General features: G+C 44.8%; 1 protein-coding gene across 1 annotated transcript in view; it reads right to left on the bottom strand.

The window, feature by feature from the left end:
* LOC147422290 (defective in cullin neddylation protein) overlaps window positions 1–22,439 on the bottom strand; it is a 45,119-nt gene extending 22,680 nt beyond the window's left edge. Inside the window, exon 1 of the mRNA XM_086503180.1 lies at window positions 22,301–22,439. Coding sequence (XP_086359306.1) covers window positions 22,301–22,303 — 3 coding nt within the window. The 5' untranslated portion in view covers window positions 22,304–22,439. The remainder of the gene's footprint in view (window positions 1–22,300) is intronic.
* Between the last annotated feature and the right edge of the window lie 3,057 nt (window positions 22,440–25,496).

Raw genomic sequence — 25,496 nt, 5'->3', positions numbered from 1 at the left:
CAACAAAGCCAAAAAGCACGACAAAAAGCAGAAGAAAGGAACCGACTTCCCGGGTTATTTGGGTCGTCAATCTACTTTTGCCTCGGCAAGAAAGCAGAAGAAGCGTGTGCGATTTGAAGGAGTATCCACTTCTTCTTCTTACAGTTCTTCTAGCTCTTCTGACTCGAGCGAAGAAGACAAGAAAGGGAAAAAGACAAGCAAAAAGCAAAGTTCGGAAAGGGCAGGAAAAAGGCAAAGAAGCCTAAGTTTTGGCCTGTTTTTGACAGTTCTACAAAGGACTCGTCTTCAAATAGTTTGGGCTCCGATGATCACAGATTTTATGCAAAGAAGAAGCATTTCTATAAAGCCAACCAATATGACTTCCTCGAGGATAAAAGCAAGAAAGTTAGAGAATTTAAAGAAGGTGGACAATCAATTAAGTTTGACACTTTTTTTGAATTCTGAGATGCTTCGAGGGCTTTGGCCTTCATGTCACAAAGTGATGATGTGGCAGACAGCAGAAACCCTAATTTCTGGCTGAAACCCTAAAATTCTTGCAAACCCTAAAATCTTCCAGAAGCCCTAATTTGCAGCAAACCCTAATTTCTGCCGGGATGCCACGTGGCAGCACTAGTACGGATTTCCGTGATTTGCGGCGGGAATTGCGGGCTGCTAGGCGACGCCATTTGCTGATGCTTTTTCTACGTAATGAGAAAGAGAGAGAGAGAGAGAGAGAGAGAGAGAGAGAGAGAGAGAGGAGATGCTTTTGCTTTTTTTTTTGTTAACTCTCTGTGAGAGAGAGAGAGAGAGAGAAAAAAAGCTTTTAGGCTTTTGATTTTGAAGCTTTTGGGGCTCTGCTTTTGGGCATCCCTTGTAAACCTTTAAATAAGTGGCTTCGGCCTTCACTTCTCAAAGCATCTGGACGCAGAGTCTGAGAGTGAACCCCGAGGCACTCTCTTGTACTTTGAACTGATTAATACAAAAAGAAATACCGAATGGGGCGCCAATCTTTGGGGCCAATATCTCTAGGCACGGAACTCCGCCGGGCCAGTGCAAATCTATTGTGATATGTGAATTGTTTTGAAGTGGTTATTTGGTGCTGTCGCGATTGATTCTTGACTTGGAGTGTCCAAATCTGTTACAATGGTATTAGAGCACGGCCGATTTCTCTTCTACGGGAAATCCGACCCCCAACTATTTTGTCCACGGCACCTATGGCTTCACGCAAGGATCAGTCGACTCCCTCTGCATCTGGAGATGCGGGCAGGGATCACAACGAAGATTCTGACAGAGAGTAAGGCCCGCCTCGGCCTACTCAGGCGGAGCAAAGAGAGATGAAGCGTCGTCAATTGATCGGCGATGCAACAAGATGATGCGAAGGATCCGAAATTGGCAAAATATATGAGCGAGACTTCTTTTTAGGAAGTGCATGAACAGTGGCAGAAAACGAGTACACCACCACTGAAACCCGCTCTCAAGAAACTTTCTGATCACCAACAGTATTCAGAGAAGGAATTAGAAGAGGTGGTTGATGCACGGATTGCTCAGCTTTTTGACACGCAAAAGAAAGCCAAAAAGCACGGCAAAAAGCAGAAGAAAAGCACCGACTTCCCGGGATATTTGGGTCGTCAGTCGACTTTTGACAAGGAAAAGAAACAGAAGAAGCGTGTTCGATTTGAAGGAGTACCGAGTTCTTCTTCTTCTTCTTCTGACAGTTCTTCTAGCTCTTCAGATTCGAGCGAAGAAGACAGAAAAGGTAAAAAGCGAAGCAAGAAACAAAGCTTTGGAAAGGGCAAGAAAAAGGCAAAGAACGCTAAATCTCGCCCAGAGACTGACAATTCTACTGAGGACTCGTCTACAGACAGCTAAAATTCTGATGATGGAAACTTCTATGCGAACAAGAAGAATTTTTACAAAGCCAACCAGTATGACTTTCTCGAAGATAAAAGCAAGAAAGTCCGAGAGTTTAAGGAAGGTGGCCACTTGATCAACTCAGATGCTTCGAAGGCTTTGTCTTTTATACAGCAATTTGACATTGCTTTCGTGGGAGGACGCTATTCAGAGCACTACAAGATTCGGAGAGCTACCTCTTACCTTAAGGGGAATGCTCGTACTTGGTGGTCCACGCTTCTTTTAAACAAGACTGCGCCAGTTAAATGGCTGAAATTTAAGAAGCTTTTTATTTCTTCTTGGTTGATGCAAGAATATGAACGAGATATACGAGCTGCTTGGAACCATCTTCGGATGACCAAGAAAGATACAATCAATGCTTATTGTGAAAGATTCTGGAGCTCTTTTCTACTCGCCTCTTCATTCAAGAAGATTTCGTTCAGAGAACAGATTGAGCGGTTTACCTTCGGTCTACCTCAACGTCACCATGAAACGCGTTTCGACAGGTCAAGACAGGTGAAACGTTTCGGGCCTTGAAACGTTTCGCTCACCAAGTGAAACACAAGCCGTTTCACTAACAACAGGTTACCATAGTCTTAGTTTCAAAGTTGCTAAACGCACATTTCATTGTGCTCTTATTTTGGACTGAAACGTTTCGTGGTGAAAACGCCGCGTTTCAAGGTGAAACGTTTCGGCCTTGAAACGTTTCGCAGTTACGCTGGTCTACCTACAGAGATCCGAGATCACTGCTTGGAACAGAAGTCAGCTTCTATTCAGGAGTTGATGAGTCATGCAAAGCGGGGCTTTGCCATTCACTCTGGCAGTCTGATCTACCCCACAGATGAGGCCATGACACAACGAGCCGAACAGACTTCTGAGAATGGAAGTAGAAAGAAAAAGAGCAACCCAGAGAAAAAGGATGCACGACCCAAGCTTACTCTTGAGGAGAGAGCTCACTTCATCAGAGAGGGGAAGAGCTTTGGATGCGGGGAACATGGACATATCTCCACGAAGTGCCGTAAAAAGGCACAGAAAGAACAAAATGATAAAGACGACGACAGGCCTGAGAGTTCAAGAGCAACTGAGGAACGTGGCAGAAAAGGCAGATAGAAAAGCAGAACTGGTACCACATGGCATGGGACTTGCACCGAATCTAATGAATGAAAGTACAAAATTTGCCGCTTTTGGGGCAAAGTGAAGGATCAGGAAGCTCTTTTGAAGGAGCCAAGGACAACTTCTTTTCACTTGGAATTGGCAGCTCGATTTGGAATTACGCCCGACAGACGAACGCCACAGGCGGAGTTTCACGTGACACATCCCAACCCTATGTGTCCGTGGACAAGCTACACCACAGCAGGGTTCAGTCAGTTTAGATTAGCAGTGATCTGGCACTTTTGTGAGTCTATTCGTAGACCGTGCATGCCCAGTCACTTAGCATAGATGCATATCCTCCGGTTGCACATAGCATGATCATCGGAATTCCCATCAGAATCCATTCGCATCAGTTAGGGGAATTTTCCAGTGCATTTAGCCTATTTTCCTATTTATTGGTATTTTCACTTATTATTTTTAAGTGACTTTCCAACAAAAGTAGGTAGGGCAATTTTGCTAAGTTAATATATAAGCAAACCCAAGTTAGCACTTTCTGGCAGAAGAGGCCGCAGGAGCACCTTGCTCAACAGGCAACTTCTCAACAAGACCAACCCCCGCAACTACTCTAGCGTTTTCTCCACAGAAGACCTAGCATTTTTGCCTCAGATCAGCCTTGGCGATTTGTGCACAGCAGATCAGCCCCGGCGTCATCACGACACAGCAGATCAGCCCAGCGTTTTTGCATTTGCAAAACCCCGGCGACAGAAGGACCAATTTCAGCCCCTGGCGTTTTTGGATTTTAGCAACAAATTAAGACCGGCATTATTCACCTAAAGTGTAGCAGATTCAGCCCGTAAAGACCATCAGTTTTCAGCCCTAAGAAACTTCATTTTTCAGCCAAGAAAACGCAGCCAGAACAGTCATTTTCAGCCACCGAAACAGTCCCGAAATTCAGCGATTAGAAGATCTCAGATTTCAGCCGTCGTCGTCGTCATCGGCATAAACCAAGTTGCATAGTCCATTGCATACGCATTGTACACCTTTGTGCAATCAAAGAATAGACCACTCTCGCCGACGAGAGTGGGGCCTTCGGAGGAGGGTTTTACAAACCTCTCGGTGTCGTATCTCTTCTCTCTCCTTCTCTCAGTCTCATTCACTTGCACGCACAATCCACTCACTTTGTTCGTGATCACAGCACTCTACAAGACGGAAAGCTCTCTCTTTCCCTAAAGAACTAAAAGGAACCTTGAGCAATAAAGATCACTAATCTTGAGAAAAAACAACATTCATTCCGCTGCACCTGACATTGGTATCAGAGCTTTGGAAGTGTTATGCATTACTCAAGGAAAGAACCAGAAGAACCACAAGAATTTTTTTGCTTCTTGTGATCGCACGAACCCAAGTTTACTTGGGCGTGGCGATTCCTAATCGTGTTTTGTTGAAGAGTGACAGGAATCCCAAGAAAGAAGGGCTTGTCCAACCTCCCCTTGTGTCTCTTTTCACTCATTGAGAGCGGACCGTGCACTTAGCGGCCGGCCAATCGACGGGAGGTGGGAAAAAGCAACCTTGGTGTGAGCGCAAGGCCGCCAAGGGGTGCGTCCGCAGAAAAGGGTAGAACTCGGGTGAAGAGAAGATCCTTCTCCAACGCGATTTGCAAGCGAAAGAACACCTCAAGAACCCAAGTTCCTCATGAACTTAAGAACCCAAGACCCCCAAGAACCCAAGTTCCTCGTGAACTTAAGAACCCAAGACCCCCAAGAACCCACAAGAACCCACCACTTCAGAATGGTCATCACTCGAAGCGGAATGGATACTTCGCTTGGAGGTGATGAGCATGAGAGAGGCGAAGAAAAATTTTCCACACCAGGAGGTTTTTCCGACCCTCCCCCTTCACCATCTACGACAAAGATTGCACTAACTCCTATGGAGGAGTTGGAACAAAAAAGAGAAGCAGACAGAAAAGCCTACAAAGAAGACATGGCAGCCATCGAGCGTAAGTACCAAGAAAGAATGGCAGCCATAGCGCGCGAGAGCAAAGCAAGACAAGCAGATTTTGATCGCCAGAACAAAGCCCTCAAAGAAAAGAGAGACCAACACATGAAAGAGTTCTTGCGACTCTTTTCTATTGTGCAAGCGCAGTTCGCACAAGATCTGGAAAAGGAGACTCTCTCAGTCTCTTCTTCTCCAAAGCATGACCCACAGGATTTGCATGATTGTGTGAAGCATGATGATGATTTGATTGACAATGACTTGCATGATGTTTTGATTGACAATGATAAGCACAATGAATTGCATGATGAGAAGCATGATGAATTGGATGCCAATGATAAGCATGATGATTTGGATGCAAATGATAAGCATGATGATTTGAATGATAAAGACAAGCATGATGATCAAGATGAGATTTCTCACAAGCATGATGAGTTGCATGAAGATGATGTGATTGTTCACAAGGATGATGTGTTAGTTGATGCTTTTTCTAGCGAAGCTAACCTCGTTGTAGATTCGATCAATCACGAAAAAGCGATCTTGGCTTTCGAGTCGAGGTCCAAAGAACCCCCACAGGACGATTCGATCATTCAGGACGAACCGATCTTGGCTCTCAAGCCTTGGTCCAAAGAACCATCACAAGAAGTATTATGTGTTCGCATGATTGATACGCACGCATTGTTCGAGTGTTTCATTCGTGAAGGTTTCTTGTATTTTAGTCAGCATCTTTATGTGATCCCTTTTCCTAGGCATGACATATTGTATGTTGAGCACGTTTCTCTCATGGATGAGCATGAATGTATGCGGATTGTTCATGAAAAGTTGAAAAGTTTGTATGTCAGGAAGTCGCATTCCATGTCTCTTCCTTGGCATGACATAGTTTCCGAAAGAGCACATGATTGTATGAGCACCAAGAATAGGCATTTCATTGGGATTTGCCACAGTTGATTGATTTTGATCACACAGAAAATATTCGATCGCATTGTTTGCATGTGTTTGATGAACGGGTTGTCACTCCATCTCTATGTTCATCGACATTGCATCGAGAGTCTTTAGAGAAGACAAGATTTTTTTCCTTCACTTTCCATGGAATGGGTATGTTCATGGTTTTGTGTTGGAGATGGTATCAGGAATTTTCAGCCATGGAGATTCTTGAAGACGAAAGAAGCAGGTCTCTAAACGACGTTGAAGCAAGAAAGGAGATACAGAAGACTTTTGTGTGGCTTTCGGCGCGGCCCAAAGAAGCAAGCGTTGCAGACCTTTATGAAGTTCAAGCGTCACACGACCCACACAGCAGAGTGGGCCGGCGAAGAGTCCCTTCCCGGATTCCAGAAGCTGTTGGCGATCTCCCTCAACGCCATGCAGTTCGGTACCAGTACCTCACTTTGAAAAGGAGGGGATGTCACGTGACACATTCCAACCCTATGTGTCCGTGGACAAGCTACACCACAGCAGGGTTCAGTCAGTTTAGATTAGCAGTGATCTGGCACTTTTGTGAGTCTATTCGTAGACCGTGCATGCCCAGTCACTTAGCATAGATGCATATCCTCCGGTTGCACATAGCATGATCATCGGAATTCCCATCAGAATCCATTCGCATCAGTTAGGGGAATTTTCCAGTGCATTTAGCCTATTTTCCTATTTATTGGTATTTTCACTTATTATTTTTAAGTGACTTTCCAACAAAAGTAGGTAGGGCAATTTTGCTAAGTTAATATATAAGCAAACCCAAGTTAGCACTTTCTGGCAGAAGAGGCCGCAGGAGCACCTTGCTCAACAGGCAACTTCTCAACAAGACCAACCCCCGCAACTACTCTAGCGTTTTCTCCACAGAAGACCTAGCATTTTTGCCTCAGATCAGCCTTGGCGATTTGTGCACAGCAGATCAGCCCCGGCGTCATCACGACACAGTAGATCAGCCTAGCGTTTTTGCATTTGCAAAACCCCGGCGACAGAAGGACCAATTTCAGCCCCTGGCGTTTTTGGATTTTAGCAACAAATTAAGACCGGCATTATTCACCTAAAGTGTAGCAGATTCAGCCCGTAAAGACCATCAGTTTTCAGCCCTAAGAAACCTCATTTTTCAGCCAAGAAAACGCAGCCGAAACAGTCATTTTCAGCCACCGAAACAGTCCCGAAATTCAGCGATTAGAAGATCTCAGATTTCAGCCGTCGTCGTCGTCACCGTCGTCGTCATCGGCATAGACCAAGTTGCATAGTCCATTGCATACGCATTGTACACCTTTGTGCGATCAAAGAATAGACCACTCTCGCAGACGAGAGTGGGGCCTTCGGAGGAGGGTTTTACAAATCTCTCGGTGTCGTATCTCTTCTCTCTCCTTCTCTCAGTCTCATTCACTTGCACGCACAATCCACTCACTTTGTTCGTGATCACAGCACTCTACAAGACAGAAAGCTCTCTCTTTCCCTAAAGAACTAAAAGGAACCTTGAGCAATAAAGATCACTCATCTTGAGAAAAAACAACATTCATTCCGCTGCACCTGACACGGAGGTAGTTCGACTGGCACCCGGATGGGATGTTGCCATTACACCGAGCATTGGCAAACTTCGTTTGCAATGACAGGGGTGTTCAGGGCACGCGAGTGACGTTCTACTCAAGATCCCTTGGTACCACAAGAACTACGCCGTGGTTGACTATCGAGCCGAGAAAGCGACTTTGATAAATGAAGGGCTTAGAGATTGTACTTGATGAACTTCAGTTTCTTACTCATTCTTTTGGGACAGAACTGAACAATGAATAAAGGTTGAATATGTTTTGACCTGATCAAAAGAATGCCAAGATTTTTCTCCACACTCGTGCCAATTGCTTTTCAGAGGGCCTGAAGATCAAACCATTGATCTGATACATGGAAGCACGCCACCGAACCGGCCACCTTAGCGTGTGAGCCGAGTACAGAATGAAAAGATTATGAACCCAGTGAAAGACCTCTTGGAAAAGGGTCTTGTCCAACATAGTACTTCACCATATTACTCTCCACTGTTGTGGATTTGAAGAAAGACGGATCTTGGAGAATGAGCATCGATTATAATGCTCTCAACAAAATCACCATCAAGAACAAATTTCCGATTCCTAGGATCAATGAGATACTCGACAGGTTACAGGGATCCTCGTGCTTTAGCAGGATTAACTTGAAGAGTGGATATCATCAGATCCGAATCGCGCCGGGAGACGTCTACAAGACAGCCTTTCGGACGACTTTTGGGTTATTTGAGTTTTTGGTGATGCCTTTTGGCTTGACCAATGCTCGTGCGACATTTAACCGGATGATGGACAAGATTTTTCAAGAGTACAGGCTATTTGTTGGCACTTTCTTTGATAATATCATTGTTTTCTTCAAGAATGACAAAACACAGATCATATGCTTCAGAGATACATTTTTTTGACACTTTCTCTCAGCAAAACAGGAGTACACATGGATCCGGCCAAGATAGATACTATCCGTGATTGGCCCGATTTGAAGAATGTTCATGAAGTTGAAAGCTTCTTGGGACTGTGTTCGTACTACAGACGGTTCATTCGAAAGTTTGCAGAGGTTGCTTCCCCTTTGCATATCTTGATACAGAAAGGAGTCCCTTTCTCGTGGGGATCCACAAAGGTGACTGCCTTTCAGACATTGAAAGAGACATTGACTACAGGACCAAATTTGACTTTGCCGGACTTGCAGAAGTCATTTGAAGTATTTTGGGATGCTGATGGTCGTAGTCTGGGTGCGGTCTTGATGCAAGAAGGCCATGTCATTGCTTACGAGAGCAGATTGTTCTCTAGGCCGCAGATGACAGCACAGATTTATGAGAAAGAGCTTTTGGTGGTTATCCATGCTCTTACTCAGTGGCGGCATTACCTACAAAAAATTTTACTGTCTTTACAAACCATCAAAGTTTGCGCTACTTCTTGCCACAGAAGCAGCTTCGGAAAAGCGGATGCTCGGCGAACATCTTGTCACAGTTTCACTTCCAGATTGTCCATGTGCAAGGACAGAAGAATGTGGTGGCAGATGCTTTGTCTCGGAAGCCGTTGGTTCTGGCTATTTCCGCGATACATCATTGGAGCTTCGAGGATATGGTTGATCAATATGCCACAGATACAGATTTTGCAGATATTTTCACACGGATACGGGATGGGGAGACAGTAGCTGCATACCTCCTTCGGGAAGGCTACTTGATGAGAAAGACTATGTTGTTCGTTACACGGCCGTTGCGGGAAAAGGTTATGACTGAATGCCACTATCCACCTTTTATGGGTCAGCGCGGCATTGCTACCACCATGAAGGGGTAGAGAGAGACTTCTTTTGGCCGAGACTCAAAAAGGATGTGGAAGAGTTTGTGCGCAGTGTGCCAGAAGGTCAAGTTTGACAGGCATAAGGCACAGGCATTGTTACAGCCTTTACCCATACCCACCCGCCCCTCGGAAAATATTGAAATGGATTTCATTTTTGATCTCCCGAGAACACAAAATGATCACGATGAATTTCCGATTACATGGCATGTCTGAGACGATTGTCTCAGACAGAGACCCCAGATTTATGAGTTTGATTTGGAAGGCAATCTGGGAGAACATTGGCACGCGGTTGCAGTTCTCGTCATCGTTCCACTTGCACACTGACGGGCAATCTGAGATTGCCAATTCAGTGGTTTTAGATTTATTGAAGTCTTGTATCTCGGATCAGAAGACTCAATGGGAAAAAAACTTAGCTTTGGTGGAATTTGCCTACAATAACACAATACACTCTTCGACGGGGAAGACGCCATTTGAGATTGTTGAAAGTGCTGCGAAGGTTCCATCCTTCTTGAGCACGAAAGATTAGATATTTGAAGCGGATGAATATTCGCGAGATTTGGATACGGCTTTTGCCAAGGTTCGCGAGACTTTGCAGGAGTCTCAAGAACGACAGAAAAAGGCAGCAGATCGCCATCGTCGCAACTTGAAATTGAAGGAGGATGATTGAAGGCATGCCTAAGAAAGAAAAAAGGAAAGGAGAGGCTTTTTCCAAAGCTTAGTATGCGATACTACGGACCTTTCCAGATCACTGAAAAGATAAATAATGTCTCCTTCCGATTTAAACTGCCAGATACTTGGAGGATTCACAATGCATTCCATGTGAGTCTCTTGAAACCTTTTAAGGGTGATGTGCCTGAGGACGGGGAGCCTGATCCGAAGTGGAAGAAAACGAGGAGATCCTTCTTCCTGAACAGATTTTGGCACATAAGGATACGAAGACTAAAGGTAAAGTCCGAAGGCAGTTCTTGGTTAAGTTCAAGAACTTTCCTACATTTGATGCGAAGTGGATGGAGGAGGAGGACCTAGCAAATACTCCTCGGATTGTGAAACTTTACCTCGATGTTTTGGTTTAGCATAGTCTACTCCAAACGGAACCCAGAAATTCAGCTTGGCCGAAGATCTGGTGCAGTGGGATGCACAAGAGGGGAGTTACTCCGCTCCTTTGTCAACGGATGCCTTGATTTTGATACTAAAGTCACTGATGTCTCTTTGAGCTTCAGGGATACTGAGAGCTGACAGTATTCTGTTGGATGACTTTATGAAATGTAATTCCTGATAATGATACTGATTTGTTTCTTCACTTCTTTTGAGTGCAGGAACTGATAGACGAAATGACTGCAACATTTTGGTCTACTTGATCTCGAATAGACATGGTTGCAATAGGGGTTAGTCAATCAGACATCGATGAGGTCCCGATTGGACCTAGATGTGATTGCTAGCTACATTGCCGATAAATCATGCTCTAAGATCCGAATGAATGTTGAATGTCATGTGATGTCTTGTGATGTCGTGTGATGTGACTGTTGATTTGGTACATGTGCTAGATGTGTGTTCCTAGTATGTAGGTACTAACAGTCAGTGTCTGCTAAGACGGTTTATGGCTTTTGTCGGTTTTGCAGGCGTAATCGCGGTCGATTACAATGCTTTCAAGAGGGGGATATGTCACAAAGTGATGACGTGGCGGACAACAAAAACCCTAATTTCTGGCCGAAACCCTAAAATTTCTGCAAACCCTAAAATCTGCCAGAAACCCTAATTTGCAGCAAATCCTAATTTCTGCCGGGATGCCACGTGGCAGCACTGGTACGGATTTCCGTGATTTGCGGCGGGAATTGCGGGCTGCTAGGCGACACCATTTGCTGATGCTTTTTCTACATAATGAGAGAGAGAGAGAGAGAGAGAGAGAGAGAGAGAGAGAGAGAGAGAGAGAGAGGAGATGCTTTTGCTTTTTTTTTTTTGTTAACTCTCTGTGAGAGAGAGAGAGAAAAAAAGCTTTTTAGGCTTTTGATTTTCAAGCTTTTGGGGCTCTGCTTTTGGGCATCCCTTGTAAACCTTTAAATAAGTGGCTTGGGCCTTCACTTCTCAGAGCATCTGGACGCAAAGTCTGAGAGTGAACCCCGAGTCACTCTCTTGTACTTTGAACTGATTAATACAAAAAGAAATACCGAAAGGGACACCAGTTTGGGGCCAATATCTCTAGGCACGGAACTCCGTCGGGCCAGTGCAAATCTATTGTGATCTGTGAATTGTTTTAAAGTGGTTATTTGGTGCTGTCGCGACTGATTCTTGACTTGGAGTGTCCAAGTCTATTACACTTCATACAGCAGTTTGATATAGCTTTCTCTGGAGGGCATTACTCAGAGCACTCCAAGATTCGGAGGGCTACCTCTTTCTTCAAGAAAAATGCTCAAACATGGTGGTCCACCCTTCTACTGCCAGTCAAATGGCTGAAATTCAAAAGGCTTTTTATTTCTTCTTGGCTGACTCGGGAGTACGAACGAGATGTATGGACTGCTTGGAATCATCTTCGGATGACCAAGAGAGATTCTTTGGACGCATATTGCGAGAGATTTTGGAGCTCTTTTCTATCAGCCTCTTCACTTAAGAAGATCTCGTTTAAAGAACAGATTGAGCGGTTTTGCTGCGGACTTCCTACAGAGATCCGAGATCACTGCTTAGAACAAAAATCCGATTCTATTCAAGAATTGATGGGTCATGCGAAACGGGGTCTTGCCATCCATTCAGGCAATCTGACTTACCCCACAGATGAGATCATGACTCAGAGAACCGAACAGACTTCTAATAATGAAAGTAGAAAGAAGAAGAGCCCCATAGAAAAGAAAGATAAGGATTCACGACCCGGACTCACTCTTCGGGAGAGTGCCAACTACATCAAAGAGGGGAAGTGTTTTGGATGCGGGGAACATGGGCGCATCTCCGAGAAGTGCCCTAAAAAGGCATAGCAAGAATTGAATGAAGAAAGGCCAAAGAGTTTGAAAGCAGCCGAGGAACGTGGACAAAAAGGCAAGATGAAAGCAGGACTAGTTCCAGATTGCATGGGTACTGACCCAAGCACGATTGATGAAAATACAGAACTTTGTTGAGCTTGGGGCAAAGTGAAAGACCAAGAAGCACTGACTTTCTTTGATGAAGGAGCCAAGGCCAACTTCATTTCACCTGAATTGGCGGCGCAGCTCGAGATTACACCCGATCGGACCACAAGCAGAGGTAGTTCTAGCGGCACCCAGCAGCGACGTGGCCATTACACCTGCCATTGGCAAACTTCGGTTGCATTGTCACGGGTATTTGGGGCACGAGGACTTTTACATAATGCCCTTGGAAGGTTGTGATGTCCTCCTAGGAGTCCCTTGGTACCATAAGAACAACGCCGTGGTCGATTATCAGGCGAAGAAAGCGACATTGACTACTGAAAAGGGCCGAAACATTGTACTTGATGTGGAAATGAAGGGTGAGTCCGTCCCATTGTATCGGCTTCGACCGTTTCGAAATTAATGAAATCTAGTCTGTTTGTTTACTCGATCTTTTTGAAAGAGTTGAATGATGAACATAGGACAAATATGTCTAAACTTGATAAAGAACGCCAAGATTTTCTCCACACTCATGCCGATTGCTTTTCTGAGGGCCTGCCAGGAGAGTTGCCACCAGCTCGTCCAAAGGATCATACCATTGATCTGATACCTAGAAGCACACCACCGAGCAAGCCACCTTATCGAGTGAGCCGAGCCCAGAATGAAGAGATTATGAACCAAGTGAAAGAGCTCTTGGAAAAGGGTCTTATCCAGCCGAGTAGTTCACCTTACTGCTCTTCGGTGTTGTTGGTTTTGAAGAAAGACAGATCTTGGAGAATGTGCATTGATTATAGAGCTCTGAATAAAATCACCATCAAGAACAGATTTCCGATTCCTAGGATCAATGATATTCTTGACCGACTGCAGGGATCCTCTTGTTTCAGCAGGATCGATTTGAAGAGCAGATATCATCAGATCCGAATCGCGCCGGGAGATGTCTACAAGATAGCTTTTTGGATGACCTTCGGTTTATTTTGAATTTTTGGTCATGCCTTTTGGCCTTACCAATGCTCCAACGACCTTTAACCGAATGATGGACTGATTTTCACAGAGTACAGATCTTTTGTTGGCACTTTCTTTGATGACATTATTGTCTTCTCCAAGGATGAGGCACATTTGCTATAGGTCTTTCAAGCATTTGGAGATCACAAGTTGGTGATTAATGCAAAGAAGAGTGAATTTTTCCTACCAGAGATACACTTTTTGGGACACATCATCTCAGCAGCAGAAGTGCAGATGGACCCGGCCAAGATTAAGACTATACCTGATTGGCTCGATTTGAAGAATGTCCATGAAGTTAGAAGCTTCTTGGACCTATGTTCTTACTACTAGCGGTTCATTAGAAAGTTTGCAGAGGTTGCTTTCCCTTTGCATATCTTGACACAGAAAGGAGTCCCTTTCTCGTGGGGACCCATAGAGGTGACTGCCTTTCAGACTTTGAAAGAGAAATTGACTGTAGGACCAGTTTTGACTTTGCCGGATTTGCACAAGTCATTCAAAGTATATTGTGATGCTTGTGGTCGTAGCCTGGGTGCGGTCTTAATGCAAGAAGGCCATGTCATTGCCTATGAGAGCCGATTGTTTTCAAGGCCGGAATTGACAGCACGGATATATGAGAAAGAGCTTTTGGCGGTTATCCATGCTCTTACTCAGTGGCGACATTACCTACTCGGAGCCAATTTTACGGTCTTCACAGATCACCAGAGTTTACACTACTTCTTGTCACAGAAGGAGCTATCGGAAAAGCAAAATGCTGTGGACGAACATCTTGTCACAATTTCACTTCCTGATTGTCCATGTGCAGGGACAGAACAATTTGGTGGCAGATGCTTTGTCCCGAAAGCCGTTGGTCTTGGCTATTTCCGCAATCCATCATAGAAGCTTCGAGAATATGGTCGATCAGTACGCCACAGATCCAGATTTTGCAGATGTATTCGGTCGAATACAGAATGGGAGGTAGTAGCGGGATATTCCATTCGCGATGGCTACTTGATGAAGAAAACGATGTTGTGAGTTACACAGCCATTGAGGGAAAAGGTTCTAACCGAATGCCATTGTCCACCATTTACGGGTCACCGTGGCATTGATACCACCTTGAAAGGTGTGGAGAGATACTTCTCTTGGCCGAAACTCAAGAAGGACGTGGACGATTTTGTACGCAGATGCTTGGTATGCCAGAAGGTCAAGTTTGACAGGAATAAAGCACAAGGATTGTTACAGCCTTTACCCATTCACACCCACCCTTGGGAAAGTATTGCTATGGATTTTATTTTTGATCTCCAGAAGACAGAATGTGGGCACGATGGTATCTGGACTATTATTCACAGATTTATCAAGCAAGCTCATTTCATTCCAATGAAGAAAACAGTCAAGCCAGACACTTAGAGAGATTGTTCATTGCGCAAATATTCATATTACATGGCATGCCTAAGAAAACTGTCTCTGACAGAGGTCCTCGATTCACGAGTTTGAAGGCTATTTGGGAGTTCTCGTCATCTTTCCACCCGCAGACATATGGGCAATCTGAGATTGCAAATTCAGTCGTACTGGATTTGTTGAAGTCTTACATTTCAAATCAAAAGACTCAATGGGAAAGGTTTTTACCTTTGGTGGAATTTGTCTACAATAACACGATTCACTCTTCGACAGGGAAGGCGCCATTTGAGATTATTGAAGGTGCTCAGAAGGTTCCACCCTTCTTAAGCACGAAAGATAAGATTTTTGAAGCTGACCAATACACGAGGGACTTGGACACTGCTTCAGCCAAGGTCCGAGAGGCTTTAGAGAAATCTCAGGAAAGACACAAGAAGACAGCAGATTGACACCGTCGGGATTTGAAATTAAAGGAAGACGATTGGGTGCTTTTATGTTTTGAGAAGGCACGCTGAGAAAGAAAAAGGGAAAGAAGCGGCTTTTTCCAAAGCTTAGCATGAGATACTATGGACCTTTCCAGATCAAAGAAAAGATAAATGATGTCTCCTTTAGATTGAAGCTGCTCGATACTTGGAGAATTCATAATGCTTTTCATGTGAGTCTCTTGAAGCCTTTTAAAGGCGATGTGCCCGATGATGGGGAGCCACATGAGCAGCCCAAAGTGGAGGAAAGCGAGGAGATACTCGTTCCAGAACAAATACTGGCACATAAAGATAGAAAGATTAAAGGTGAAGTGATAAGGCGGTTCTTGGTTAAATTCAAGAACTATCCCGCATTGGATGCGAAGTGGATGGAGGAGGAGGACCTAGCAGATACTCCTTAAATTGTGAACCGTTACCTTGAAGCATTCGATTTAGCATAGTCTACTCTGATAGAACCCCGATTTCAGCATAGGCAAATCTAGTGCAGTAGGTATGCACAAGAGGGGAGTCACTCCACTTCTTTGTCGATAGATTGCCCCGATACCTTGATTTGATAAAGAGTCACCGATGTCCCTTTGGGTTTCAGGGATACTACTAAGCTGACAGTATTCTGTCGTACGACTTATGATTTGAAATTCCCGATGATGAAAATAATACTGATTGATTTGTACTTGACTTGTTTGAGTGCAAGAACTGATAGACGAAATGACTGCAGCATTTCGGTCTCACAAATCTCTATAGACATGATTGCAATAAGGATTAGTAATCACGCATCTGTGAGGTCCCGATTGGATCTAGATGCGATTGCTAAATACGTTGCCGGTTAATCAGGGTCTAAGATTTAGAATGATATTTTTTAATGTGATTTGTCATGTGATGTCAAGTGATGTCCTGTGATGTGACTGTCGATTGGTACATGTGCTAGATGTGTTGTTCCTAATGCGTCAATACTAACAGTCAGAGTCTTCTAAGACACTTTATGGCCTCTGTCTATTTTGCAGGCGTAATCGAGGGCGATTACAATGCTTTCAAGGAGGGGGCATGCCCGGTTACACCCAACTGGCTGGCAGCAGGCCCGTGAAACGCGAAAACAATGCTGACATGGCAGTCCCGGATTTTTCGATGCAAAACGCGGAGACAGGCTGACATGGCACAGTGTACGGCTTCTTTGCTTTTGCGCAAGCTACTGACGTGGCAAAGCGTACAGAAAAGCTGGATTTTGTCACGAGGACGTGGCAGCTGCTAACTATGTCACGAGGACGTGGCAATTGCTAACCTTAGCTGTTGGTTTCTTTCCAATGATTTTTGTTTTATTTGAGACCCTCTTTTTGAAGTTGCAAATGGTCGGACATTGTATGGCCAATGTGAACGGTAGTTTCACCCGCAGATGGGAAGTTGGTCGGCAGTGGAATTCGTATAGTAAGAGGATGTCTAGGCTCAATGCAAGGTCGTGTAGGTCCCCTTGTCGCACTTAGCAAGTTGGTGGATACTAGGAAGTGAACTCAATAAAGGCATAAAGTCAAGGTGGGATCACCAACAGAAAGTATCCTACAATTGGGCCACATTGCACTTTTGGATGCGGTCCCAATGAGGATAGATGGTCAGATGACCAATGGAAGCCCTACGGAAGCATCTCCTAAAAATTAGGGAACTGCTATTTTGGGCCGTGAAATGTGTTCGCGTCATTACCTTCGGAATGACAAGGGGACCATTTTACAACTCTGCTGCGAAGTCAACTAGGCAACCGGTCGGGAGATTTTTAGGCGACAACCCCGAACGGGAAAATGCGTGAAATCGTGCCAAGTGACGCATTTTAGTGTACTTTCCTCTGGCAAGAGAAGGTAGCGTTGAATTATTGGGAGGCTCATTTTGAAAGTTCCTGTCACAGGTTAAGAGCTATGGAGTGCTTGCTTTCCACTCAATGTACAGTGTGGTGCTAGGAAATCACAGGTTTTATTGCCTCTGTTAAAGTATAAAGAAATACCGAAAGGGGCGCCAATTTTGGGGCCTACAGGTTGTCGGTGTCTGCCCGGAGCATTCTAGCTTTCGAGCCGTGTGTGTGCATAAGTGTTAGTTTCCGTCGCAGGTTCCCTTTGCGAAGTGCTCTGTGTGTGTGTCTAAAGTATAGAATTTCAGGTGAAAGCCAAAGCCTACCGCCCCACGGGCCAGTTTCAAGGTTCCATTGCCAAGATATCAATCACTTTCTCCTCAAGAAATGAGCCTCGGTTGTTTTGGGTAAAGAAACAGAGTACAGAAACAGGGATTACACTATATACCTAGATGAATCCAGGATAAGCCCAGATTCACCCTTGAAGGAAAGTGCAAGATATAGACCCATGGTAGTCACCCACAAGACAATATAACCATCAGCTCCATCATGCATAGTATTGACTAAATACCACGACATCCCCACTAACGTCGTCAGTGCCCAATAGTGGGTGTAGAACTAGGTACTAACATATGCTCCCCAACACAACACACACCACACGCACACACATGAGCATACATCAACACAAAGTTCAGCGTACCACGTTTCTGTCATGATTCCGGAGATCAAGGGCAGACTCAGCCATAATGAAGCCTAGCACTAAAAGAAGCATTAAATCGAAAAAATTAGCACGAAAATGAGGTAGTTGATAGAGCATACGCACCACAAAAGATAGAAAGAATTAGCACAATATCAATTGGTCGTAACTCAGACGAAAACTTCACAATGTGAAGTCTGCCTATCCGCTATACGATCAAAAAATATACCTAGATGAATCCAGGATAAGCCCAGATATACCTAGATGAATCCAGGATAAGCTCAGATTCACCCTTGAAGGAAAGTGCAAGGTATAGACCCATGGTAGTCACCCACAAGACAATATAACCATCAGCTCCATCATGCATAGTATTGACTAAATACCACGACATCCCCACTAACGTCATCAGTGCCCAATAGTGGGTGTAGAACTAGGTACTAACATATGCTCCCCAACACAACACACACCACACGCACACACACGAGCATACATTATGGCCGACAAAGGGAAGAGCATTATGGAAGAGGGTTCCTCTTCGAAGAACAAGCAGGAAACTCCTATGGTCTTCGAGATTGGCGAGAGCTCACGGCCACGTCAGACTGTACCTCCTGTTGATGTGAATGTCCCTCCAGTAGTACAGGGCTTTATGACTGGGCAACTTGAGGATGATGCATTCAGGACTCGGTTAGTTGCAGCGGTGAATGTCTTTTCGCAACTGGTGCAAAATCCAAGGTTTATGGATTTATTGCAAGCGCCACTAGTGCAACAGCAAAATAGGCAACCTACACCGCATACAAAGCTTGTTGAGGCTCAAGCCCAAGTACTTCATACGACTCAGCAAGATAGGGAACACTCGCATGTTGCGGAGTCAAGGGCTCCAAATCAGGTTCCTCCCGTGCTTGAACAGGTGGCTAGAGCGCCTATTCCACAGGTTATGCCAGTTCAGCCCACCACCTTTCAGAACCCACATGCTGTCTTGAATGGACAAGGAACTGGATACCAGGCAATGCATCCAGTTTTTCCACCACCCACAGTACATCTTGGGTATTTCGGGGGTGGATCAGTGTTCCAAAGTATGGCTGGTTGCGCCTGGAAGTCAGCCATACATGCCACGAACAATGTTTGGGGGTATGCAAGGCATGATGCCAAACCCCATGTATGGTAGCATCGGCATGCAATAGGGTTTTCAGTGCAACCAGGGCCAATTTGGGGTGCCATAGGGTCATTTTGGCATGGCTGGTTTTTCCGGACAGCAGCCAAATATCGCACCTCTGACACAAAATGTTAATGGCCAAGATGTGCCGATCATGCCTACTACAATGCCCATGTTGCAGATCATTCCTTATGACAACTTGGGGGCACTGGAAAAGCCGAAAGCTTACAAAGAAGGTGGTGTTCAGCACTTTCAGTGGCTTCGAGGATAAAGCAAAGGCTCTCACTTTCCTCCAGCAGTTTGATACAGCTAATGCAGGAGGGAATTTTACAGAGGCCTCTAAAGTAAGAAAAGTTGCCACTTTCTTAAAGGACAATGCGCTTACATGGTGGACGACACTGTTAATGCAAGGACAGGCACCCGCCACTTGGGTTTAATTCAAGCAAATGTTTGCATCTGCTTGGCTGTCAAATGAATTTGAAGCCGATGTCATGACAGATTGGCACCAACTTACTTCGGCTACATGCAAGAGCTTGTTGGAGTACAATCGGAGGTTTTGTAAAGCATTACTCTTGGTGACCTCCTACAGATTTGTGCCATTGATAGAGCAGATAGAGAAGTATTGTTGTGGGCTGCCTAAAGGGCTTCGTGATTACTGTACCAAGAACAGAGTGGCTACCCTCACTCAGCTTATGGAAGCTACTAACATTGGTCTTGCCTTGTTGAAAGGAGAGGACAGTGGGTTTCCGAGAGAAAGGAGGGCAGCAAAAGAAAAATTCAACGAAGAAGCCCTTTGTGAAAACGGCTCCTAAAGCGTCACAAGGGTCGGAAAAGGCCACCAAAGACAAGGATTCAACCGGGACTTCTGGAGCGCAGGCAAAGAATTAGAAAAGGAAGCCTTTTGTGCGCAAGTCGCTCGAGGAAAAGGTCCTAATGGCTGAAAATAAATGCTTTATATGCGAGCAGCCTGGTCACTTTGCTACCAATTGTCCAGAAAGGAAAAGACCAGTTGACTCAGATGATAGAAGACCAGAAAGGCAAGAAGCCTAAACCCACGGCAGGTTTGGTGCCAGATATGATGGGTGATGGGCCTAGTACAAATGCCAGTGAGTTATGCAAGACATGGGGTAAAGTCAGGGATCAGACGCACTCATCTTCTTTGATCCAGGTGCCAAAGCCAACTTTATCTCACCAAAGTTAGCTATGAAGCTGGGCATCAGAGCTGAAGAGATGAGGTACACAGCACAGGCAGGGTTGGCATGTCCTGGCCACTCAAAGTGTGTTACTCCCATTATTGGAAAGATGCGTCTGCATATTCAGTCGTATGTGGACACAAAAGAGTTGTATATCATGCCATTGGAAGGGTGTGATGCGCTACTTGGAATTCCGTGGATGTTCAGAGTACATGGTGTGTTGGATGCCTTCGGCAAGACGATCACCCTTCAACAAAGGGGCACAACATTCTGGTGTCATATTCTTCTCTCTCTATCTCTCAGTTTCAGCACCTTCATTCACAGTGTTTATCCACTTTGTTTGTGTCCATTGCACTCTCTCACTCAAGGAACGGAAGGCTGTCCCTTCCATAAGTAAAAGGAATCTTGAGCACAGTTCGGAGCACTCATCTTGAGCAAACTTCAACATTCACTTCCACTGCACCTTACAGCCCTCTTGTGAGCTTGTCAGTACCAGTTGTGGGACAGTTTACGATCCTTGTGAGCCATTCTACACCAGTTTTGGGACAGGATTGCAACCTTCAATGGGCAGTTTTTCTTGATGATCATCAGCAGATTTGTCAAGATCCTCTGAATGACAGGTTTGCACATAGTGTCGACAGTTGGTGGGGCATCTAGTTCCTACTCCCACAGTCAACAACATTTGGATGCTCCTTCCATACATCCCTTTGGAGAGCTACAACCTTGGGGGCAGCCCTTCGGGTGAAGATTTGGCTACGATTGGCTAGTATAGCACGTTCTTCCCTTGCAGTCTTTTGCCCAACTTTTTGGCATGCTACAAATCAGCACCAACGTTCCTCACGGGCTTGTTCCCCGAGCCGGTTCCTTTACTCTTCCTTAGAGTATAGGTGTCATGTTGTGTATAGGATATTGATTGCATAGTTGCGGGAGTAGGAACTAGATGCCCCACCAACTGTCGACACTACGTGCAAACCTGTCATTCAGAGGATCTCGACAACATTTGAATGCTCCTTCCATACATCCCTTTGGAGAGCTACAACCTTGGGGGCAACCCTTCGGGTGAAGATTTGGCTACGGCTGGCTAGTATAGCACGTTCTTCCCTTGCAGTCTTTTGCCCAACTTTTTGGCATGTTACAAATCAGCACCAATGTTCCTCAAGGGCTTGTTCCCTGAGCCGGTTCCTTTACTCTTCCTTTAAGTATAGGCGTCATGTTGTGTATAGGATATTGATTGCATAGTTCAGTTGTAGGTATGTTCTCTTCAACACAAGTACAAAGGACCTTTTTGGTCGAGATTTTAAGGAAGTAAGTTACAACAATGGGAGTATATGTCTCTTCCAAGTCTGTCTGTAGTTTGACCTATCGTATTGGATTGTACCTACAAGTTTGATCTTTGCAAATGCAGAGAGGTGGCGGACATTTGGTTTGATCTCAAGGAGTTTGCTTGAGTAGCTAGGTTCTTGTTGTACCCCAATGGCTTCTTTGGCAAACATGATCCTCATGTGACGACCTTTTAGGTTTTCCTATTCTTAGGAGGCCGAGTTTACCAATGGTGTGATTCTCTTTGAGTCTCGAGTTCCATGAGATTCAGGTTTTGCTATAGAGTTACAGAGGAAGTAGCTTTACTCTAGGTTGTCTAAGATTTCTTTCTCTGTGGCATGAGAAGAGATACACGGCCTCAACAAAAAACAGAAAGAAGTAGGCTGCCAAGGACCTCCCTGCCAAATTGAACGAGACAAAGAAAAATGTCATCCAATGTGGCATCTAATTGTGACGGCGCTAGAAGCAGTACCATACAATGCAGATACACCTCTGATCCACTACAAGGGGAAACCCATCCTCTAAATAGTGCCCTCCGAGAAACGCCAATCTACCCTATCATAAGCCTTCTCAAAATCAAAAGGCATGAACGCTACTCTCTCTCTCTCTCTCTCTCTCTCTCTCTCTCTCTCTCTCTCTCTCTCTCTCTCTCTCTCACACACACACACACACACACACACAATGTGTGTGAAAGCTAATGCTATTGCAGCTTTTTACATCCCTATGTGAAAATGAACGATGCTTTAACTGCAGTAACATTGAAGTTTCTCACAACTAGCTTCTCTCTCTCTCTCTCTCTCTCTCTCTCTCTCTCTCTCTCTCTCTCTCTCTCTCTCACACACACACACACACACACACACACACACACGCAGCGCACGCATACTTCTTGTAGAATGGTTCCTGAGACAGCGTACCATGGTTGTTTGAAGGCGATTCCGTTCAGTGAAAGGGGAGAATCCTAGCGAGCCTGGGGAGATCGTCGAAAATGCAGCTGCGAGAGCGATGAACCAAGGTGCTCCCTTCCCTGTCAATAGTACTTGAAATCATGAAGTATATTAAAGTTCTCTTCCGACTCCAGAGGTGCGTGCAGCCAAAAAATCGATAGCCTAGCCTAGTGCTCGTGAAAGGTAATATGGAGTTGCACTCAACACCCGAGCAAAGAGGCTTAGGTTAACAAAGATTGCATCTTTCGATAGCCTAGGAAAGTTGCACCCAACACCCGAGCAAAGTTGCATCTTGAAATTTGACATATCATTTCATCATGTGACATACTTGGCACACGAGGTATTTGTCTCAACCTTGGTAATAGCTCTTTTTTGGCCTGATGTGCTCACGCAGTTCCTGGGCCTGGGTGAGAAGCAGACCACTATTTGTCTTGCCATGGCGAAGTTCAGCAAAGCACGGCTAGCAAGAACCATGGCTTTGTGCTTTGTGGTTGTTGTGCAACGATTTCTGTAGCCTTCATCTTAGGATAGAGCAATTATGAGCATGGTTGTTTTGTGCAAGGCGGTCGAGGTTCGAGTCTAAAGTTCCTTGTCTTGTTGTAGCCGACCACGATATGTCTTGCCATGGCGAAATTCAACAAAGAGGGGCCCCATAACCATGAACCCATTTGGGTTATGTCGATGCCCTCCATTTTTTGTCTCTGCTCGGAAGTGTGACAACCTTGTCGCAAGGTTATGTCATTCATAGCATTGGTGTGCATGCTCACAAGCTTCGCTAGGCTCAACTTGTTGACAGCTTCATGTTTTGTGGTTGTTGTGCACACGGTTTTTGTACCCTCAACCTTTTGATAGCGCGATTTTGCTTTGTGAAGAGCGACCGAGTTTGGAGTCTATAATTCAATGTCTTGCTGTTACGATGAATGCCCACAAGCGATGGCTTTTCTGCCTTGATGCCAACCCAAGGGAGTTATGCCACCAAGCCCACCGAGTTGGTCATAGCTCTTGGTCATAGCTCGGCGAGCTACCTTGCTATGTTTGAAGATGATGATCATCACCCTTGGACTGAGTGCCTCTCTAGCTCAGAAGAGGAATAGCTTTTTACGTGTCCAGTTTGCAGAACAGATCCCTCAAGCTGAGTAGATGCCTGATTGTGTGTTTTTATTCATGCTTGATGTGACCGATGTGACCAGCTAAGTAGATGTAGACTGCGGAGTTGATGTTTGGTGTCACCATATTGTAGCATTTTTTATGCCTATTTTGACCTCGGGTTATTGCTTTGTAGGTCTGTTGTTTGACGTTTAGAGTGGAGGATAAGCTTGGCCTTAGTTATGGATGTCTGAAACAAAAGCAGGGTAAAGAGATTGAGGGGCTTCAAGTGCACACAAGTGCATGCAATGGTGGTCAGAGCAAGAGCGAGAGGGCAATGTAGTGGCATCGAGCACCTATTGTAGGTGGCCCTGAGTTAGTCGAAATGATTCAGGCGACACGTGTAGAAAAGTGATGCAACAACAAATTCAATAAGCAATTTTGAGGCACTAACAAACGATCACATAGGACTACAAGGCATGGAAGTTGGAGATCCATGGGCATAGGTCTTGCTGGGGTGGTTTTAGTGGAAATGAGAGAGGAAGAACGGGGGGGGGGGAGTGATGGTAGAGCTTGCTCTGCTCAAAATTTTCATTCAGGCTCATTTCAGCCTCCATTTCCACTACAGGCAGTACTATGCATGCAATTTTGTCCTTTTGTGCAAATTTTTTGTCATAGCTATTGTCTACATAATATTTTCCTTACATGATTCTTTGGGTTGTGCTATATAGTACGTGTTAGTCCCGCTTCGTTTCTCCTCTTCTTGGGCAGTTTTCACATATCAGGTGCTCTGATACCAGTGTAAAGACTGGGGACTGGAGCATGCAACTCTCCACCCGACCATGCCCTATATAGGCCTTGCCTTGCTAATAATAGGGCCCGCTTGACCACATGACTCCATCCTGGCCCTTGGCCTGCATGGTCTTACCCTAGGCGCGTTTTCTTCCTCGAAAACAAAAGTGGTTGAATCTTCATGAGAACACTAATGTTTTCCATAGTGGCATCCTTCATGGATCCAGTTGTTCGTTTGATCAAAACATGGTTCAAAATAGCGGGTGCTAGTGTCAGTCCCGGAGACTCGTATTCTCCACATGTGGAACATGTCTTAAATAAGGATGTCTGAAACAAGAACATCCTTCAAGTACGAGATGTACTTGTGTGTAGAGGTAACTATAAACACTCGGCGACATGAGTGAGAGGGACCCTCATTAACCGTGCTCCACACTAGCTAAATCAAACTCCTTGAGTTCCTCGACCATGTTGTATCCCATGTGACAACATGTGCTAAAGAAAAGCCCTACATATAGGTTCATAGCTGCATAATGCAACAATGTATTTGGGACAGTGCGGCCCAAAAAAAATTGCTTTTACATGAACTTGTCATGTCTTTGAAGAAGGAAAGCATATTAAAAAATGGAATAAAACCGAATCATATGCATACCTAGAGGTTGAATAGAATGTTCACTTATTAACTCATGCACTTTGCAAACCTGAAAGGATAGCTGGAAAAACAAGCATTAGAAAAACTGGTAAACCTAGGTGCCCTTGGTTAGCTTCTGCAATGCCAAACTGCTTGGTTCGACTTTGCATAAAAAACTGGTCATCCTAGTAGCCAACAGTGACCGACACAGTCTACCATGTTCAAAAATGTTTGGAATGAACTGAAAAAGTCAAATTTGTCCACTACCCCTTGGTAGATTGTGGACTTCTTTCCTTGAAAGTACAATTGTGTTGAACTCAAATCATGACTCTCAACACCTATGGAGTGATGTATTAGCGAGGTCATACCCTTGAAAATTCCACTCCTACAGACCTAATCAGCGCTGCAACTAACCAACAGATCTTGTTCAGCTAGAATCTTATTCACAACTAAGTTGTGACGGAATCTACTCCCTCCATGAACAGAGAAGAAAGATGTCAAATATCCCCAAAGAAAAATAGTCATACTAGATTTTCCCAGGTGGTTACAGAAGAGATTACTTGTGTGGAGGCGTTCTTGATGTATTCATGGCTTCCCATGAATTAGTTTCTTGATAGCTAGGCCATGCCTACTTGCTACCCATAAAAACCGCCAGTGGGA

The sequence above is a fragment of the Adiantum capillus-veneris genome, chromosome 27, assembly GCF_014529385.1.
Source record: "Adiantum capillus-veneris isolate H3 chromosome 27, ASM1452938v2, whole genome shotgun sequence".
NCBI lineage: Eukaryota > Viridiplantae > Streptophyta > Polypodiopsida > Polypodiales > Pteridaceae > Adiantum > Adiantum capillus-veneris.
The sequence above is the reverse complement of the archived record's forward strand: the minus strand, read 5'-3'. Positions and strand labels throughout refer to the sequence as shown.